The 22,847-nt window shown below is 33.6% G+C and overlaps 2 protein-coding genes across 2 annotated transcripts in view; one reads left to right on the forward strand and one right to left on the reverse strand.

The window, feature by feature from the left end:
* LOC145681208 (uncharacterized) overlaps positions 1–4,955 on the forward strand; it is a 140,540-nt gene extending 135,585 nt beyond the window's left edge. The window contains exon 4 of the transcript XR_014130742.1: positions 4,539–4,955. The gene's annotated coding sequence lies outside the window, so the exon portion shown is untranslated. The remainder of the gene's footprint in view (positions 1–4,538) is intronic.
* Positions 4,956–13,944: 8,989 nt separating this feature from the next.
* Positions 13,945–14,355, reverse strand: LOC145682316 (protein DDI1 homolog 2-like). The gene has a single exon (XM_081753893.1). The coding sequence runs from the start codon at positions 14,353–14,355 to the stop codon at positions 13,945–13,947; it is 411 nt and encodes a 136-aa protein (XP_081610019.1).
* Positions 14,356–22,847: the final 8,492 nt, after the last annotated feature.

The following is a 22,847-nucleotide window of genomic DNA, read 5'->3' on the forward strand; positions in this document are numbered from 1 at the left end:
CTTTATACACATTTCTTTCGGAAATGCTAACGATAGTATGATCTATCTTTCGGCACATTTTTTCTTATTTGTAATTTTGCCTTCTATGGTTAGAGATGACTCTTCTTTTTTTCATCTTCATAAACTATTACCTACTTCGTCACATCAAAATTTAACTGTTTGGAAGAATCATAATTTAGTGAAAATCCTTGTATTTTACGTGCTTGATACTCCTTATTCGTATTGTGGTCAAAAATACGGAATGCATAGTTCTTCGGACCAGCTGATACATATTCTGCGATATATGTTTCTTTACTATTTTCGAATATTCCATTTGTTAAATCACCTAAAATGTCACCAGTTGAGATAGTGCTTTCACCAGGTTTTTGTATATAAATTACTGCATCGGTATCAAAATATAATACTTTTTCTTGTAGCTGATCTAAATTCTTATACCATTCCAATCTAGCTTGTGCTGTTGTATATGCGGCTGTGACGTTTACTCTTGGTAATGAAACAGGGACTTCGTCTGACCATTGCCAATATACTTATAACATGCCATCATTTACTAGAAATATTTGATGAAATTCTAAATCGTGATGTTACCATATAATTCCTTGCGGTTATGAATGATGCTTACTTGTCACATGTTCTCACGTGACCAAATTTTTCTTAAATTGAATTTAACATTAACTTAGATATACTCCTAGGTACTAGATTAAGTTTTACTTTTTATATCTAGCCGTATTCCTTCTTTTTCATAAAATTGTTGAATGTCCTTCTCTTTTAGCTCATCTGTCTCACAACATGATTTCCATCCACTAGCTTCCATTTTTGCTTTTACATATTTATGTATTCTGCAAATACTCAACCACTTTTGTATTCTCACCATATTGAACAAAATCATACGCCCAAATCTCATGAATATCCATTTGTATCATTTAACCAATGATTTATTATATCATCTGCTGCCCACGTAAAATGTAGAACTCATTCTTCATCATTGTGATTACATGTTCACTCATTTCATTCATCACAACATATATGACAAAGGGAAACATTAATCTGTCACTTCATTTGTAAGGCAGTATACAATGAGTTTTTGGATGAAAACTTAACTAATCATTCTACCTCTTCAATGCTGGGAAAATTGGAATCTCCAAGCAAATAGATTGTCTGGTGACATATTGCAATTTAATTACAATTTCATACGAATAGGTACAGTTCGCAGCAAAAAAAAAAAAAAAACCTGTAAGATGAAGATGTAAGTTTATTGCAAATTAGGGATAACAGCGCAGGGAATGAACATCACGTCTAAGTAAAACGAATGACGCGATGAGAAACCTGAGAATCCTCCCCGGCACGTTTATTTTGGAAGAAGAGACTTCGCCGTTTCAAATAGATTTACATGCTTATGTTGCAGGTTTCTTGCTGCGGACTGTACAAACTATTAACCTTTACATAATTTACTTTTTCTTCAGGCTTTTCTGTTTTATGATACAAATGTATGGCATTCACACGCTCTCCATAAAAAGCGTCACTAGGATTCAATGGTGTTTTCTTGGTATGGGTGGTTTATAACATATTTCTTCATCTCTTCACTTCCTACCAACTGTTTGTTAAATCCACAACCCCATATTTCTTTAACTTCTCATCCAAAATCCTTTAATTTTTTAATCTTTGCTGCTTTATATCGAAATTCCATGGTGTCTGTAGCATTGTTATATATGTTTATTTCGATCATTATGGTAACAAAAAATAAAAACGTGTGTGAAATACACTTCATATTCCCACACGTGTCTTCTTCCTGTGTCGTCTGTCCATTCACCATCTACCTTGATTGATGCAATTCACTTTCCCTTACTACTTGCAGCATTCGTAATTTGAATTTTTTTGTTTATTCTTCCCTTTCAATGGACTGTAAATCTCTCCCGCGATACCCGTTCTTTGGTATCATACTGATAGTATTGTAAAGTACCCAAAATCCTCACATGTATTTTGTAAATTCATTTTATTTATTGTAAAACAAGAAAGCGATATTCAAATTGTTTAGGAAATAGAAACATATAACGTAGGCATCACACCACATTTATAGGAAGTTTTGCTATACGGAAATAACAAAGTAAGGCATTTCATAAGGAGACCTGAGCTAAGCTCTACGCTACAACCAGAAAGTATCTGAATCCCGGAAAAGGATTGTGCCGGTTGAGTACGGGTAGTGGACTGGGGATTTGGAATGAAGATCGCATAGTGAAAAGACATCGATGGGAGATTATCAAAGTTGAACTACCTGTCCACAAATATGAATTTAGTAATTTTAATAACCATCATGACATTTGGCCGTAATAGCTCAGCACATTTGAAGATTTGTATAAACAGCACGGCTGAATACTTTTTATAATGTAATGTACGAGGTAAATAAAAATTACCCATAGTGTAACTGTAACTTTTCTTATATTATTCATCCTGACATATGTCCTCATTTATTTTATTGGTATGCTAATGTAGTTATGCTGTGAAGATTTGATCCTATTTCCTCCATTTGTTTTCCTTTTGTTACGGATAGTACATAGCCTTTCCATCAGAAGTTTGTACTAAAGAGGAAGAACGAGTAATGATCCAATTTTTTGTGATCGGAATATGTATCAGGAGCCGTAATCTATGAAAGACTTTCGTCACAATTCGGAAAGTATGTCTTCCCGCTAAATAGTATTTACAGATGGATTGAAAAATTCAAAACTAGTCGCACAAATATTCAACTTTCGTGGCCGTAGATGGTCGTCCGACTCTTTCCTTGTCCGTAACACCAATGGGATCATTTGGAATTTTTGAATTCTTTCCCAGATACTGCGTTGCTTGAGGATACTGTTCTCGTAGTGTGCCGAAGGTTTCGGACGGATTGCGGCCTCTGATGCACCTTCGCACCGCAAAAACCGGATCACTGCTCATTGTTACTCTTTGCTGCAAATTTCTAAGGATGCGCCCATGATCTATCTGCAACAAAATAAGGACTTACGATCAAACGATGACCACAAGAGGGTAGCAATGAGATAAACGGGCAGATGTTAATATGCATAATGCAAGAAAATATAAAGCTACATCGCGGATATTTTTTGATTTATCCTCGTATTTATGTCTGTTACATTTCTTTTCATAAACAGATTGAAGCCTATTTTACATGCAATTTTAACTTTTAAAATAATAAACAATAAACACTGACCTTTTTCAGGATACAGACAACTGCCGTGAACTTTGTTTGACATACCATGCAATAATGGTGTTGTAAATTCGATAGAGAATATTGTTTTCTTTCAATAGCATGGTATCAGCTTATTACGAAGGGCCCACTTGGTTTGTCATAAGGACCAGATTGTGCCACGTGATCAACTCAAATATCACATTTCCTGCTAAATTGAGCCTAGAGATTCGACATCCAAATTTGAGATATTTCAAGCGCGTAAGCTCCGCGAGGAGTGCTCTGGATAATTAACACAAGATACATATATTTTATCATTATTTTTTTATTTTTCTGAAACAACCTACTTTTCAGAACACACTATCCATTTATTCTCTACGTGCTATACGTCGGTTTTAAGTTTTTCATTATGTGCTTGCCGTAATCTTTTAATTAGCTATCCCTGTATTATGTTAATGGGGCCGAGAGAGAAATTATGGCAAGTCCAAGCCATATAGGAAGGACACTAAGAAGGTTTTGAGCTTTAGACAACTTGAAAACAGGAAGTGAAAAATTGTTTCCTCAATAAACAATAAATGCAGTGCAACAAAGCATTGTCTTGAAAGTACTTTTTCACTTCTTCTGTGAAATTAATATTTGATGATTTATGCTACTTTACTTTTTAGCCGCAGACTTTTTGTGATGTGAGGACATCTTTCTTCATTGATTTTCTGTTGAATTTAAAGTTCATGATTCGTTGGTTTTTTTGACTATGTTATACGATGGAACACATTTATTTTTGTGTGTTTCAAATTTGGAATGTTACGTCTTGATAGCATTGGAAATTTTGGAAGTCTCTAACAGTATGAACCCAAGATAGACGAACTTTACGCATTTCCTCATTACCTTAGCATCGAATTCTACAATTATATTATCATGTATTTTTTATAACTTTGTGAAATAACAAAAAGGAACATTTCTTAAATTGTTCTCGGAAGAGTGTTTAGATATGTATCGCAACTAAACACGTAGATATATTTCAATAGACGTGAATGTCGTAATATGGATTAAAATTGGATACTTGAAAACATTGGAACTATAATAGAATAATTTGTAGGGATTGGTAAATTGCCTAAAAGATACCTGTGTACAAGCATTAGGTATTGTTATAACGTTTTTATCTTTATTTTAATTTGAATTGTTTTTTTCGTTTTACTAACAGTTTCTGGTAGTTGTAATAGTAAAGGTTCTCATGATTAGTATCGCGCTGTCGCTGGTGTATTTTACAATTATGAAATGTCCCTTCTTTTTTTCTTTCATGTTATTTTTATGCATTTCCTTTCTAATTAATTTGTTACTGTTTCCGTAAACACACTCTTTGCAGAGAAACGAACATGCTTTTTGCGCGAAACAAGGAAATTTCTCATTCATATGGGAAATCTGATACTAGCAAATCGTTTTGTAAAGGATTAACTCTGTCGCATATTTCGAGATCACGTAAAAGTGAAAAACATCATACGTATGAAAAGGATGTAAAACGAAGTAATAAAAGAGCACACAGGTTACGAAATACAGGAGAAAAACGTGAAGAGTGTGCAAACGGGTTTACTGCAAAAGCAAGTACTCAATCGCATATAGTTATACATACTTGTGTTAAAATGCATATGAGCCAAGAATGTGGTAGGGGATTTACTTATAGTTCTAACTTAAGAAGACACATCTTTACACATACAGGTGAGAAACCTCACAAGTGCCAAGTGTGCAGGAAGGGGTTTACGAATAGATCAGATGTGACAGCACACACTTTAACACATGCTGGTGAGAGAACCTCACAAGTGCCAAGAATGTGGAAAGCTATTTACTCGTACTGCTAACTTAAGAAGACACATGTTTACACATATTGGTGAAAAACCTCACAAGTGCCAACAATGTGGAAAGGTATTTACTCGTATTTGTAACTTAAGAACACACATCTTTACACATACTGGTGAGAAACCTCACAACTGCCAAGTGTGCGATAAAGGATTTAAAACGAAATCACAAGTGAGAGAGCACATGTTTATACATACGGGTGAAAAGCCTCACAAGTGCCAAGTATGTTGTAGGGCATTTACAAGAACTTCTACTAACTTAAGAACACACATCCCTACACATTATGGTGAAAAGCCTCACAAGTGCCAACAGTGTGGCAGGGTATTTACTCAAAGTTCTTACTTAAGAAGACACATCTTTTCACATACTGGTGAAAAACCTTACCAATGCGAAGTGTGCAGCAAGGGGTTTACAGATATTGCAAATGTGAGATCACACATGTTAATACATACAGGAGAAAAAAGTTACACGTGCGAAGAATGTGGAAAGGAATTTTACTCATAATTCTAGCTTAAGAAAACACATACTTACACATATTGGTGCAAGACCTCATAAGTGCCAGGAATGTGGAAGGAAATTTACCGATAGTTCAACTTTAAGGAAACACATCTTTACACATATTGGTGAAATGCCTCACAGGTGCCAAGTGTGCCGTAGAGGATTTTCTTTGAAAACATATGAGAGCACATGTTAATACATACAGGTGAAAGGCCATACAAGTGCCAAGTATGTGGAAGGATATTTACTCACAGGTCTGCCTTAAGACACATCTTTTTACATACTGGTGAAAATCTCAAATATGCGAAGTTTGCGGTTGGAGATTTAGTCCGGTGAAAAACCTCACAAGTGCCAGCCGTGTTAAAAGGAATTTATTACGAGATCCCAATTGCAAGCGCACATGGTTATCCATACAAATTGAAATGCTCACACTTGCAAAGAGTGGAGGAAAATTTTCAGTCATACTTTTACTCTGAAAAGGCACAGCTTAACACATACAGGTGAGAAAATTCATACATGCCTACAGTGTGGAAAGAGATTTAGTTAAAATGTAGTATGATAGCACACGTTACAACACATAGAGAAAAAAACCTCACAAGTGAGAAGAATGTGGAAAGGTATTTAGTCTAAGATCTCCTTTGAGAGCTCAAATCTTAACTAGTGATGGGTAAATTCCGGGGAGATATTTTTCTGGAAGATTCCCAAAATGGGAATTTATGTTCAATCAGAAAGAAAATTGCATTCTCTTACTATATTATGATTTCAAAGTTGAATTAATTTTTATATCACACCATACTATTACTTTTGTCCACACAGGATTCTTTAAAATGTATATATTGAACGGTTCCATTTTACTTTATTAACACTTTATTATATTTAAAAAGTACGAATAAATGTATGTTTATTGATAAAATATTCTATGAATTAAATATGTGTGAAAAAAATTATATACTAAATTATATAGTAAGAGTTTAAATTTATATGTAGGTGGATTTGCTCAACTTGACTCTACTGCTGATATTATAAACACATTTAATTTATAAATGTTATAAACTAATTAGATTGGGTAAATGCTAGAAGATACATGTCTCACCAATTTATCAACAATTGCGGAGACATATTTATGTTCACAAAACTTGCAAGATAAATACTTAGGCCCTATGTTTATATTTTAGCACGTAACATTGCCATACACGACCTTTCATTATACCTATTTCTGGAAATTCCATACGTTAATTCACGTGGAAAAGAAGTCCGAGTACTTTTTCAGAAATTGGAGTCAGAGTGAGGAGACAGACCGACATCTATTACTAATGGTGAATCATGGTTCATTAATAGTACTTCATCTCTATTTCTACATAATTCTAAATTACTTTACAAAATGGTCCTTTTTCATTATTTGTAAATTAGTATTTTGATAATTTTGCCTGTTCTTTATCATTGAGGGCCAGATTAGCACCTACTTTTTTACGATATTCTATTCCAATGCGTCTGTTTTATTCTTTCATACGTTAAATTACGTTACGAACATTAAATTCAGACAGCGTTGCAGAGCGAGCGTTAGCGAATGAAGGTGGGTTAGAGCTCCTCATGGCACTTTGTTTTCTATATTCGTTACCAATAATTCATTTTCTTTTCTCACAGAAATCACTTCCACTTACCTTTCCGTTTTGTATAAATTCTCTACTGCCCTAAAAACATGTGTTCGATACTTTCTTGACTACTTGAACATCACTATCAACTCATTTCTTCCGTAAATAATCGTAATTTTTGTCCCTCAATTCTAAGCAATTACCTTATTTTTTTAGTACAAATCAAAATGGAACAAAAAATATATTATTATTTATATAAAGTACAGTCAAAGAATTTTAAATTTTTAAACCTTTAAATTCTTTATAGTTTAGAATTAAATCACAATATATTAAAATAAAGTTATTAGTCATATGGTTTTTATAATTTGGAAGATAAAGTAAAGAAATGGAAATAAATTCCTTCCCGGGAATTTATAGGCCAGGGAAAAAACCCGGGAATATTCCCATTTTAAAATTCCTTCCCACCGAGAATTATCCAACTGCCCATCACTAATCTTAACACATACGTGTGAGAAACTCTTACATAACGAGAATGTGGATAAGAATTTAGTCGAAAAATAATTTGAAATCTCACACGCGCTAATATAATACAATGGAAAACTTCATATTTTGAAAGTTTTGAATTTAGTTTTAAAACAAAATGGAATTAAGTCAACTTTCAAGAATCCGTACATGAATGAAAAATGTAAAGTTCTAATTTTTCATATCACAGACATGACCTCCGGAGATATAGTATTAATAAAGTAGACAGTGTCTACTCCGCTACTCTATTGATGGACCGTCTAACGCGTCCAGATAACTAAAATATCACACTGAAGATTTCTGGCTTTTTAGTTTACAAAATTCTGTTTGAAATTATTTCAGTTTTCCAAAGATTTTACTTACCAATCACAATCTGATGTTTCAAAATCCAATAGCAAGACTTTAAAAATAACAAAATATATAAGAGAAAGTATGCAAAATAATTTAGAATAGAATAAACAGTAAAAAACCAAATTATAGAGTTCACAAAGGAACTCTGTATAACATTTATTACGAACGCTGTTACAATATGGCCTGCACGAAGTTTTAGCCTCAAATCCTAAGAAACCAAATTTCATGTAGTAACATATTGCTCTTGCTCCTGTCTATGCATTTTCAATCCTTGACAACCTTTTTCAAATAGGACACTGATATACAGTCATGTCCTTAATCACTGTCATGCCCATTAGTCGTTTAGATAAATAGTAGATATTTGGTAACTAATATTCATTAAATATATATTCAGTGATGTTTATTTTGCAAAACAATTTTAAATTAAAAATCAGTATTTTTTCTTTAGACTTGAAATTGTAGTTTCTAGAATGTTAATTATATGATTTTATTTAAATGCAAACAGGTGAAAAACAATACGGAGTTAGTACCCTTATATTTGAAATGTCGAAGAGTATGAGCATTTCTATCATAAACGAAGCGATGGATTGTATGAAAATAACCTGTAATGAATTTGTGAATCCTGAAAATATGCAAGAAACAATGCCTCTCTCTTGTCTATTATCCCATCAAACATTGATTTTGTTGGATATTTTAACTTTTGGATCAGTTTTCACACAGTAGCAAGCTAACTGAATAGATGTCAGGAGACGCCTGGCTGGCAAGAGCCCAATATCTCCCTCCGAATTCTGGTTACTGATGAGACCTATTGTGCTGATCTTCATTCTCATATATTCTACACAATCTAACTCCCGTCCCAGGAAACCACTCCCATTACAGACCATCCCAACCTAGCCCCCTATGTTCAGTTTTTAAAGACTATAAGCTTATCGCGAATTAATAAATGATTACTAAGAAGCAAGCGTGTATCTCTAGCATAGAAATTCGTCCCAAATAAGCAATCTATAAATGATATTGTGGGGATTCAATTTATTTGCTTTTTGCGAAGCACTTACCAGTTAGAAGTCAATGGGAAATTATTACATGGTCAATTTTATATACTGAAAACGATTGAAAGAACGTACTGAGCTTTATCAGAAAACTAATTAAAATATATAATAAAAGTAATAGCGAGCTCTCGCCTTCGGTGCGAGCGGTCCCGGGTTCGATTCCCGGTGGGGTCACTCGGTCGAAAAAGTGTAACAGCTTTTTCAGGCCAGCCACCCTGAATGAGGTTTTCCTGGGTTTTCCTCATTCACACCAGGCAAATGCCGGGGTGGTACCTAACTTATAGGTCCCAGGCCGCTTCCTTCCTTCCTCAATCCTTTATTCCTTCCCTTTCCCCGGATTGTGTGCTCGCCGAGGGACGTCATCCCTCAAATCGTGAAGGGCTAAATGGCCTTAGGTGCCGAAAGCCCAGAAATCCAAATCCTAGATCCTAAAAGTAATAGCGAGAGAAAGATGAAGCTTTTGACAAAATAATGCCTGGAAAAGCAAGAAACGCTTACAAACGAAACTGAATAATGTTTGAGCATTAATGATTTAGCTAATACAATTGTGGCAGATTATATTGAGCTTAAAAATGTTCTGACATACAAAATTCCCAATTCGAGTCTTTGTCACATAGATATGTTTTTTTGTGTTTGTGTGTGTCTGTGAATAAATAACATTTAAAACAGCATATTTTACTAATATGTTGAAAATTATAAAAATGTTGATAATCAGACACTGGTTTGTAAATAATAATTAGTCATATGATATATCTAATTACTTTCATGTCTTCATTTTCTATATTTTGTTTTTAATGATTTACCAATCAATCTTTCAAAGGAACGGTTGAATCCATTTATTGATTTTTAGATTATATTTAACGTGATTTCGAGTCTGTATTAGATTTCTAGAAGCTATTGTTAACTGTTACTGAATGCTACATTTCCTTTGAATTTAGTGCCAATTTTTTGAAATGATATGTAAAATTCTAAGATTCGTATTCAAAGCAACGGAGAAAAGATGGATCTATTGTGGGTATATTAAAATGACCCTTCATTTAACCTCTGTATTATAGTTTTAACTTTACCACATTTAGACCTTTAAACCATTCTCTGATGGGTATTCGTCCTCCAGGAAACTTAAACGTTCAACCAGCTAGATGAACCTTTATCCTTTAGCAGAGTTAAACGTTCAGCTAACAAAATAAACCTTTATTCGGTATGAAAGTTAAATATTAAAAAATGGTTTAGGTTACGTTCATCCATGTTGTCCCACCACGCGATAGTAAATAAAAGAAGAGGGCATCTAATAAGAAAGAGTTTCAGTGGGTAACTAGTTAGTGACATACTCAGCTTTTATCTCTGAGTTTTCTGTCTAAATTAGAGAAAAATATTTGCAACACAACACTTGCCTACAAGTCCCCGTTAGTATCATGTTCTTAATTCCAGTGTATTCACTGTCAGCTGAAGCACGTATTTCATATTACAAATGAGCTAAAGCGTGAGGTGAGTATCCATCGATCTTAGTAAGAAGGGCTATCGCAATAGTAATTACAGCCAACTGTTTCAGCTCGTCTATACTAATTGTCTTCCGTTCGTTAACCCCCTTTGTCACTATATGCAAATAAACACATTGCTTAACACACATTCGGACGGACTTTGGTTGTTATCCTGCGGTCCAGCTCGCAGTTCACCGATAAACTCATTTTGTCTACAGATGACCTATTGAAATATTTCAAACTTATAAACAATTTAATTTATTTACTTTTTTCTCAACCGCAACGATCACGAACGGTTATGGTAATGGAGTCTTACGGTTCACGCTAAATTTCCATTTTCTTAGTTATCACAGTCTGATCTTAAATCATCCTGATCATCATCACTTTCTTCATCCTTCGGTCCAACGAAATGTTTTATTCGACGAATATTAACAGTGTCAACTTTCTCTTGACCCTTCGTAGTTTCGAATTTCACCTTATACGAATTGTTATTCATTCGTTCTACAATAATGCCTCGGATGTTAAACCTTCTTCCAAAACATGCTGGGATTACGACTCATGGCATTTCTTTTATTCATACTTTCTGTCCTATGTCAAACTTAGTTTGGAAAAATTTCTTTATATGTTTGTTCTGCGACTTAAACCTTTTTTGTAGATTCTGGTACCCTACTTTTCTCGCTTCCTTCACAGCTTGGATTCGCGCATCATTCTCAATATACTCATAGGGAATGTCCAGATCTTGTTCTAGGAACGTTCTGGGTTCACGTCCTGTCAGTAAATAGTATGGCGAATGATTCGTACCGTCGTGAACTTGCGTATTCATTGTAAATAAAATGCATGGAAGAATCTCGTCCCAATTTGTAAATTCTCTATCAATATAGTGTTTCATTACCTGCTGAATTGACCCAATTGCTCGCTCAGCGGTACCTATATTATAATGACCATCGGTATTTGCAAAGTGTAACTTCATACCGAAACGTTCTGCTAATTCTTCCATTATTTTGCTACGATGAGTACTATGCCTATCCATTGATAAGATTTCGGGAATGCCTTCCTGACTTTTTCCGGACTGACCTTTTCTTGGAAGAACTTCTTCATATTGGGGAAATATATCGATTTTATTGCTGTGTTGTAACACTTCGTGTAGGAGTAGTAACCTTCACCGTAGATAGAGCAATGCAAAGTTCCTAAAAACTTGTTCCCTGAATGCAAACGGAATACACAAGAGGAATTTCATTCCACTTGCCATCTTCTGAGTTCTATAAAGTTTCCCTTCCTTGATCACGTACCAGCGTGCCTGCTTCTCTGCCGTCGTCTCTGCTGTCTCTGGATGTTCAATAGCACTCATGATAGGTCCAAAAAACGCATCCTTTGGAGTTCAGCCACATCATCGATAAATGTTGTTTACTTCTAAGTCTTCTTTATTGATAGGTAAGGTATCTAAATCAAGTGTTCCGATGTAAGTTGAATATCGGTATTTCATGATGACACATCACTTGGGTTTTTCTCGCCAGGGCAATGAACTGGTGTGTATTGGTATTGTGCCATTTCAAGGCAGTATCTCAAAAACTTAGGTGATAATTTCGGTGTAGTCTGGACATATTTTATACACCGACAGTCCGTGAATAATTCGAATTCCTTATTATATAAATAATAGTTAAAACTTTGATGAACTAACCACGGCCAAAATTTTGAGCTCTACAATATGTCTCTTCGCCTCCTGTGGTCGCAATACTCTGCTATAGTATGCAATAGGAGTCCATTCGTTATTTTCTAATTCTTGCATCAACACACCACTTATGGACTTTGTCGACGCATCCGTATGTATTCGTGTCTAAATTTTTTCGACAAGGTGCTATAGCACGGCCAACAAGAGATGGTCTCTGACGTTTCTTACCACATGCGGTGGGACATTGCAGCCCCTACTTTGATACCAGTGTTACCAACCACGATCACTCTGTATTATACCATTAATTAAATTGCCACTACAGTTGCACCGAAAAAAACCTTGACACGCGAGTAGTGGCAATGTCAGTGCGAACTGTCAGAGACGTTCTCTTACCGGACGCACTATAGAAGTGGTGCATTTAACAATGCATCTTTTAATTTTTCGAAACCCTGTTGATGTTTATCTGTCCAAACGAAATTGTGACATTTTCTAAGCAATGGCTAAAAAGTGCTGCAATTTCTGCATAATCTTTGCAGAATTTGCTAACGTAGTTCGTTAATCCTATAAATGATTTCAACTCCTCAGTAGATTTTGGTGGTTTACATGCATTTATAGCCTGGATTACTTTAGGACTGATTTCATATCCTGCTTCACTTACAATATGCCCTAGTGCCAAAACTTTCTGTTCCATAAATTGACATTTCCCAACAGATAACTTTAAACCGTATTTACGTGATCTTTGGAAGATGGACATCAACACCGATACCATTTTATCTTGTTCGTTAACGTATACAAAGACGTCGTCCATGTAATATAACACCGTCTCTGGACTAACGTTAGTAAGTGTCATAGCCATGATCTTTGCGTACACAGCTGGCGATTGAATGTACCCCATAGGGAGCACTTTGTACGCGTATGCGCCTACTTTTGGGATGTTAAATGTCGTGTATTGTCTCGAATCCTTTGTTATAGCCACCTGATGTTAAGCACATTTGTTGTCAAAAACGCTGAAAAATTTGTGACCCCACCATACACGTTAAAATTTGATCTATGGGCGGTAATGAAACGGAATGGAACTTACCTTTGGAATTAGTATGACGACAGTCGAGACAAGCTCTGATCGCACCAGATGTTTTTTTGACAAATAGCATTGGTGAATTGTATGAACTATTACTTTCCTCGATAATATTTTGCTCTAACAAAATGTTGGTCTGTTCTTTGACCTTTCTCTCAAAGCAATCTGTATAGGATACTGCTCTTTTCTGAAAGGAACTTTTGTTTCCAATTCGACCTTATGTTCCACACCTTTCACTCGAACTAAATCATTTTCCTTCCACGCGAATACGTCAGCGTAATCAAAACAATTTTTCCAATTTACTCTTAATTTCTGGTTTGCTCTTCACTCCAAATTTTAATCTGGATTTATCAAAGTTTTTCTTTGCCTGTAAAACCTACTCGATCTCATCCTCTCTCAAACCTTCCTGCCTTAACCCTTTCTTACTCATACATTTCTCAGCTTCACCAATTTTCATATTTCGTGCTAACATGATAACTTTATTGGACGGGTTTATAATCTCTAATTTCTGATTTTCCTTAGACAATATTGCCCTAGGTATCAATACGTTATACTGGTTCTCTAATCGCCTATCCGGTTCTAATAAGTACTCGTTACCATTCCAAGAGTAAACTAAATTTACTTCAACAGTCGTCCTAGTTCTTGGTAATAATTTAACTTTATAACTCAGTGCCTATTTCGGTCTTAAACTAGTCCTAATAAAATCGCTGTATTCTCCGAAACTGATCTCGGTTCCTGATGGTTCTCATAATTCTTTTTCGGTTTTCCAAATCTTTGCACTAATATTTTACTATTACCATAATCGATTTGGCAATTTTGAGTTTTCAGAAAATCATTTCCTATCAACATTTGATAAGGAAAGTCCTTAATAACTCTAAATTCTTGATGGAATGTTTGACTTGAAATTTCAAACTTCACAATAACCAACTTACTGATTGCAAGAACGTTCTGGGTTATTCCGCGTTTTTGAGTTTGATTTGGGATAACTTTCGCACTTGGTGGTAGTAATCTTTCGTTAATGATCGATATTTGCGATCCACTATCTAACAAAGCTTTAACTTGTCTATTTTTAATTTCTAATGGCAAGTACACCATGTTATTTTCCTATAATACAGAGGTTATCGCTTCACGTATTCTGCAATTCTTATTTCCTGTAAATGTGCCTCTTCCATTTACAGTCCTACTTAGTTTAAATTTTGCGTACCCAACGGATGGTAGTACGTTGTACTATTCACTTGTGCCTCTACTACTTGTACAAATCTTTGCGGGTTTTGCTCTTGTTGGCTTTGACTTTGGTGAGAGCACGTGTGCTGACAATCGTTTTCTCTATGCCAGTGTCCATGCTGACCTCTACCTTCATTACTTTGCCAATACCCTTTCCGATTTTCTCGCCTATTAGAAAATCCGTTATTGCTTCTATTTCCTCTAAAATTGTTTTGACCTCTTCCATTACCATTATTATTCCAAAATCTATTGTTACTATTTCGGTAATTATTTTTACCATTACCTCTATATTGCCTATTACCTCTATTATTCGAAAAATTTTGACTTTTCGTTGATTATTTTCTCTATTTCCAGGCTTTTTATTATCCTGGATTTTCACCGATAATGCTATCTCAAGTTGATCGATTTTCTTTTCTAATTCAGCTAATTGCGTTAAACTCTGCGGTTCTTGCTTCATTTTACTTTCGTCTTTATTCTTCCGAACTACTACACGATCTAACTGTATCACTTTCATCCTCTTCGACCTGCTCTCTTATTTTTTTTAACAAATTTTTTATCGTGACTTTACCAGTCTCACATTTCACTCGGTTTTCAATTTTCCATTTATTACGCTCAATTTTCTGCAAACCGTACACGAACTTGTCTAAATTTGAGTAGGCCACAGTCCCTACTTTTTCCATATAGTAAGTCTGTAAACCACTCACTATTATGCCAATTTTTCTCTTGTCAGACATATTCGAGTCCAGCCTCTCACATAACACTAGCATATCATAAACATAGTTTAAGATTGTTTCATCTTGTTGCAAACGTTCGCGTATCCTGTCTTCTATATCAAGAGTTACGTTTGATCTCGTAAATTCCTCTACTATTTCGGCTTGCAAATCTTTGTATGAAATTTCGGATAAATTTTTCCGCTTTAGAAATAGTTTATTCCACTGTCTCCCGACTCCTTTGAATATACTCGGAAGTAATTCTTTTATTTTATTTTCGGCAACGCCTGCCATGTCATGCGTCATCAAATTCATTGAAAAAAGCTATGATGTCCCCATCATTTTTAAAATGAAATTTCGGGAGCTTATTCACATCCGGATAGAATGTGACATTCGACGCCATGTTTAAATTCTCTGTGTTCTTATCTTTACCAACGTTTATCAAATTCTCGTCTATATTTAAAAGTGACGGATAGTCTTCCGAAAAAGATGTTACCACCAGACTACTCGGAAAATTGAATACTGAATCTTTTCCTACTACAATTTTTGGACTCGAGGGTTCGACGGCTGTTTCCTGACTACTTATCTGTCCTCGTCTTTTAGGCGTCCTCATAAAATATTTCATTAAATCTATTCGAGTGCCTTTGCTTGCTTTCTGTGTCTTCGTTAACACTTTGTTTTCAGTCATCTAACAATAAACTTATAACTTCAAAAATAACTTAGACTTAACTTAATAACTTAGTGAGGGAGCGTGGTGAGGGTTAACCTATTTACTTAAACACTATATGAGTCATTCCTAAGCCAGTCGAGACTCGAACCAAAAATTCCCATCATACCAGTGGTGATCTTAATATTGCTATATAACCGAACGGACAATCGAACATGACATTTCTTTATCATAATACTAATAGCTTAAACTTATTTTAACCGCGCCGGGACTCGAACCAAAACATCTCCAGCATAACAATGGTGGGTAAATCTACTTAAGAACCTGACAAACACACTGGGGATCGAACCGGAAGCATCTCCACCATAACAACCTCCTTACGTTGTGATTATAAAGCATGGCGATATTCAAAGAGTGACGTAATGAAGCCGCTACTACTCATTATTCAAAATGAGTGGGTAAATGTTTAAATGAGAGGATAATAATAATAAACACTATAATTCGTTTAGCTGATGTACTTGACTAATTAATGTCATTGTGTGTACTGAGTGAATATGGTCTAATGGTTCAGATCACAGAACGTTAAATGCCTGGACCTAAGATCACGATAAACACACATAGCTGAGGCACACATACCTTGGTTATGCTGTGACTGTCTGGAATGATGACTCCTTACTGCTCATCTCTGGATACTTTTCGTATATTATTACATGATTCGGATGTTTTTCTTCTGCTTCATTAAGAGGCTTATATAGACTTCTCTTTTGACATCTGATAGCATAATAAGGGGAAAGGATCATTAGGTTTGTTCTTCTTATATATGATTAAGCAATTATCTTTTCAAACATCATCTGTATATGGTGCTGCTATTTCTTGTAAGCTCTCGTTTTGAATTCTCAATCTCTCCATTGTTTGTTCTATTTCTTCTACTCTTTGCAACTCTTCTTGGTCTTCTTGAATCTGTTTAAAAATAGAAACGAAATAGTCTTCGATAATATCATAGCATTTGTCATGGAAGTCTTGTGATACCCATAAAGCAATAGCGAGTAATATTTTCTTATATACATATGTTCCTGAGATTAGATTGTTTATTTCCTTACCAGCTAGTTTTACTGTGTAAGATGAGTTTCTGAAGTGGCCGGAATCCTGGGAACTTCGAATTTTGTTGTAGTAATCTAATAACTTTTTTGATCCTTTATTTTCTAACCAGTGATCAAACCTCTTTCCGCCATCTTGACACAGTTTAGTAGCATTGAAGTATCCTGTACTCTTATCTATAATCAATTTGAAATCACCAAAAATACCATACCAATAATTTCCTTAATCTGTTCATAACAAATATCATTTAAACTATACGAATTATCCATAGTACTCATATTTATTATATAGAAAATCTTTCATGTGAGCTCTGGAAATATATGCTATCAGAGTAACGAATCGTTACCCTTATCTCATTCAAACTAACCTTTTATGGAGTAATAACCATAAAAGACAACATTTATATTTATATTACATTACTTTTATCTATCCAACTATTATGTGAATCATCAAATCCTAACCACTTAACGTATACTTTGTTACCTTTCTTTCTTAAAACCTTTTCCACCAAGCATTCATCTTTATGTTTCGTCTTTAATAGTTCTGGTTCCTAAGATCTACCTTGTACATCCTCTTCTTTTAAATCTTTAATTCTATAGGTAGGTGAATTAGATGGAATAACTTCGCTAATAACAAATACTTCTGTTGACCAATTAGGTGTATATCCTTTCTCAAATAACCCTTTCGACTTACTTATGCGGACATGATCACCTAACTTGTATTTGGGTTTAACACGCTTATATTCTTTCTTATACTCTTTCTCCAATATTGTTCGCTCATTCTTCTTATTAACTTCAATAGGGTTTAAACCAATTGTTCTATGTACTTTATTATTATACTCACTAACCAATGTTGGTAATCTCTATCCATTTGTAATTCCCTTGTGTTGTGAACCTTTTCCACATGTTCTGTTTAAGTGTTCTATTAAATCTCTCAACAGAAGCTTTCTTACAACTATAGGTTGAGTAATGATTAATCTTATTTTTCTCCATCAACTTCTTAAACTCTTTATTGTAAAACTCTTTACCTTGATCAGTTTGTAAGTTACTAGGTTTTCTCGCTCTTAATATGGATTCGAATGTTTCTGTAACATTTTTACCGCTCTTATCTTTAACAGGAACAGCAAACGCATATTTCGAAAACACATCTATAATCGTTAGCAGATACTTATAGCCTTTATTTAATTTGGAAACACCTTTTAATACTCCACTATCCATTTCTAAAAGATTAGCTTGCCAAACATCATCGATACCTTTTATAACTACACTTAATCTGTCAAAGTTTTTTTCTAGATGGTTTGTGAATTTCTTCTTTAATGTCTTCTCTAACACCACATACAGAACAAATACCATGCTTTAGATATCTTCCATTCTTTGTTTGTTCAATTCTGGTGTCTTTCTTCGTATATGTTGATTTCTTACATTTAACACAATACATCATCATTATTTATTGTATAGAAAATCAACAAAATAATTAAAATTTATCACTACCTAAAACTATACGTCTTTAGGAAAGTTCTTTTTCTATGTAAATTACAACAAACAATAATTGTCCTTCTTCCATAGCTGAATTTTTATTTGGTTTAATTGTAATTATATCGTTCTTGTTAAAGCTAAAAGGTAAATTTTCAATCAAAGTATTACCCAAATATATCTCTAGAAAGTATTTATCCAAACTTAATTCTATATTGGAGAGATTAAATATTCTAAAGATTGGCTCCTTAACGTTTTTAGCTCTTAATCGATATAATAGAGGTATGGTTTCTTTCTGCATAATCAATTTAGTAGTATCCATCCTAATCTTTTGAACATCTTCTTTCTTTATGTATATGTCTTGTAACGCTTCTAATGCATCTTCAAATCGTTTTCTATCGTTCTCTAATTGAGCTTCTATTGATCTAAGTTCACTTACGCTAACAACATCATTTAAATTCTCCAACAATTAACATCACCTTTTCTATCTGCAACATTACCAAATATATCCATACTCATTTATTATAAAGAAAATGCCTATCCTAATTTTTCAAAACATGTCTTTAACATCTCTATTTGTTTAGGTGAGTGTTTAAAATCAATATCAACATGAACATCATGCTTTTTTAACAGATAGTACAATACACATTTTAACTTAATAAACAATACTCTTTTCGGATACAGTTCTATAAAGGTCTGGTGTAAGTTTTCAAACTCGTTTATAAGTGTTTCTTCCATATGTTGTAATTTTGATGGTTTTTGATCAGTAACGTGATAGTGTATTAAATAGACATCATCATAATATTTTGTGTATTTGTTTTTCTTTAGTACTTTTAGAACATCTTTTGTTGATATTAAATCTTTTGCTATATCTCTAAATTCATCATTTAACACCTTGAACACATCTTCGGGAATAATTCTATGCTGTAAAGCTTGCAAACGAGATAACTGTAACTTAAATCGTTTTGTAGTATCATACCACGGTTTTCTTAGACAGCTTTCATTTCTTCATTAGTACTGTAAACCCAACCACTCTCCACAGAACAATCGTCACAAATGTATCTACTCATACCTTTTGTTAATGATTTACTACCACAATAACTGCTTTGTAGTGGTCTAGAGCTATAATTTGACAACAACTCCCTTGAGGTAATAATTGGACGTAACTTTTCCAACTCTTCTTCCGTGTACAAAGATTTAGGTATTAACATTTTCCATAAATCAATAAATGTATATACGTTGTTTTTATCTTTTAAGTCTATCTTACTAACATACTTAAAATACTGATAAAAATTATAACTAACTAGTGCATCTAGTTCATCTCCATGCTTCTCAAAATAATCTAAAATCTAATGTGTACAGCTTCCATATTTATCTTAAAAAAAACTTTTATGGATATATACCATAAAAGCACTTAAACTAATTAATATTTAATCATTTTTAATCATACATAACGTCACTAAAAGAATACCCTTGATTTAGAAGATTTAAAATCTTAAAACAAAGACGACCACATATAACTGAATTAAAGTCTTGTATTCATTCGTCATTGTAAAATAAGTTTTCAGTACCAAGATATTCTACTAGTTGTTTAGGAGGAACATCACCATAAGAATCTAACACGTATTTTATGTTTTTATCTTTCCAATAGCATATCCAATGAGTACCAATATTTTCTGATTTATCGAAGTTAACTACACCACACTCATTTACATAGGGTTTTTGTGGAAGTTCATCACTCATAAATACACCTCTAAATCGTTTTATCTTTAATACTTTAACCAACCTCTCTATATCGAAGTTGGTCAACGGTTTTAGTTTTTTGACTTCTTTGGTTTACCCGCTCCCTGCTTTGCTTCTATAGTCACGTTGTGCCTTTTTTGATCTTTAAGTTCTTGTTTATTCTTCTTCGCATCAAGTACAGTTTTAGTAATCACTGCTGCACCACCTGCTAATGAGCCAACTGCTCCTAAAGCTGTTAAAATGGGCGGAATTGTAAAAATAAAACCACCCATATGCTCTTTCTTAATATTTTTCATTTGTTTAGTAGTTAAAGTTAAATCCATTCCTTTACCTTCTTTAATTTTCTTAGATTTATCGCTAAGTTGTTTCTTTGTTAATATATGATCAATATTTAAATCCTTTAGTTCGTTGTAAGGAACACTAAACATACAACCTTTAATAGAACACATCTTCCTATTTATTTAAGACAAAATCTTGGTTTGTAAAAGTACAGTTGTTGTAGCTCCACCAAAATCAATTAAGGAATCATTCTCATCTCTTATCCTTATCTCAAAATTATCAACCTTGTCTTTGGATATAGGAAAAAGTAATGGATAAGTAGGCTCGTAAATAATACTATGTTTAAACTCAGCATCTGTTTTAAATAATGCTATAATTCCAGTTTCTCTTTGTGTGTACTCAGTATCTTTAACAAACATACCATCTGCTATATTACAGTGAACATTAATTGTATCGAACGGATGAAACTTTGGTATCTTATCTCCAACATGTTCTGTGTTTCTAGCTAAGTTTTTTCACTAAAACCTAATACAGTATTAATGGTATCTAAGGTTATATTACATCGTTTGTTAAATCTTTTAACTCTGTTTTTCTTTCTATCTTCGATGAATTTAATATCTAAACTAGCATTAAAAGAATCAGAGTATGGAAGAGTTGATTTAATATATTCCTCTAATTCTTTTAAATTATATTGACCAGGTTGAACTATAAGTTGTTTTATAAGATTAGAAAAGCCAGGAAAGTCACAAAATGTTAGTTTATTATTTCTTTCTGTAATGTTTGGTGTTAGATATGTACTGTAAAACCCAACTAGTTCTATACTTAAATAGTGGTTACTGTTGTCTAATTCGCAATGGAGTTTCTTCTTTAAAACGGAAGTATCACAACTGGGTTTATTAATATTTTTATACCTGTAACAATTTACTCAATATTAACAACGTCTCTTGCAACTGGAAGTGCTATTATAACAGGTTTGTCTTCTAAGTTAAACATAAGTAAAAAAAGATGAATATAAAACCATTGTCGCTTGTATTAACTTATTTAAAGAACAGTTAGAGATGATAATAACATTAAATGGCGAAATGGATGAGGGATATATAAAAAATACTTGCATAAGATAAGAGAACAACTTAAAGATATAAGGACCTAGCGATTTATCGAGTCTCAATCAAAATTTTCTTTATAATAAATGAGTAAGAAAACTATTAATTGGGATGTAAAAGAGATGATAAAAGAAACAACAGTTAAGAAAAGAAATGGAGAAGTTATACCTGATGATATTCGATGTCTTATTGTGGGTCCATCTGGTTGTGGTAAACATTTCTATTATTTAACTTCTTATTACAGACAGGTTGGTTAAACAATAATTACTTTTACATATATTCTAAAAGCATGTATCAGCCAAAGTATGAACAATTAAAAGATCGATTTGAAAAAGCAGAACTAAAGTTTAAGAAGCAAATAGCAACGTTCTTAAGCAGTAATGACTCTATTGTGCCTATTGATGAATGTGAAAAATACTCTGTAGTTGTGTTTGATGATTACATTTGGAGAATCAAGATACTGTTAGAAATTACTTTACAAGAGGTAGACATAGACATTTAGACCGTTTCTATCTTGCACAGACATATTCAAAAGTACCTAAACAGCTTATAGGTGATAACGCTAACTTCCTATGCGTATTAGGCAAGATGATACTAATCTTAAACATGTATATAATGAGTTTGTTGGAGGAGATATGTCTTATGATAAATTTAAAGAGATATGTTCAAAATGTTGGCAAGAAGATTATGGTTTTATAGTAATTGATATGACAAGGAAGGTAAACAATGGTAAGTATAGGAACAAGATAAAACACTTCTTAAACGTTTGACGTTTATTCACGTTTTACGTTTTAACGTTTGACGTTTTCTCACGTTTATTGACGTGTATTGACGTTTTTGACGTTTATTGACGTTTGTTCGTTTTCTATATAATAAATCGATGAGAAAGAAATTAATAAGAATATTAAGTTAAAGGAGTTCATGATAAAGGACTTCAAATCATGGAGGAAAGAAAGAGCAGGTATATACGATAAATTTAAGACACAAGAACAACCTGTAATTGATGCTACTCAAAATTTAGGAAGTGAAATCAAAGAAGTGGCAGAACAAAATAAAAATCTAATAACTGAACTCGTTCCAGCCGTACATAAGACGGCTTCAATAAATCCTAGTCTACTAGAAACACCTAAAAAGATAACTTATGATAGATCTCCAAATAGTAGTGATACACCTATAACAGGATAAATAAAGCAGATGAGAAAACAAATTAAAGACAAAGTGGAAGGAGTAGAGCCTTTAACAACAGCGCAGTCATTTGGTAGTATTGCAACAAAATATTATAGTAAAAAAA

Source organism: Thermobia domestica, chromosome 3, assembly GCF_964235325.1.
Source record: "Thermobia domestica chromosome 3, izTheDome1.hap1.1, whole genome shotgun sequence".
Taxonomy (NCBI): Eukaryota; Metazoa; Arthropoda; class Insecta; order Zygentoma; family Lepismatidae; genus Thermobia; species Thermobia domestica.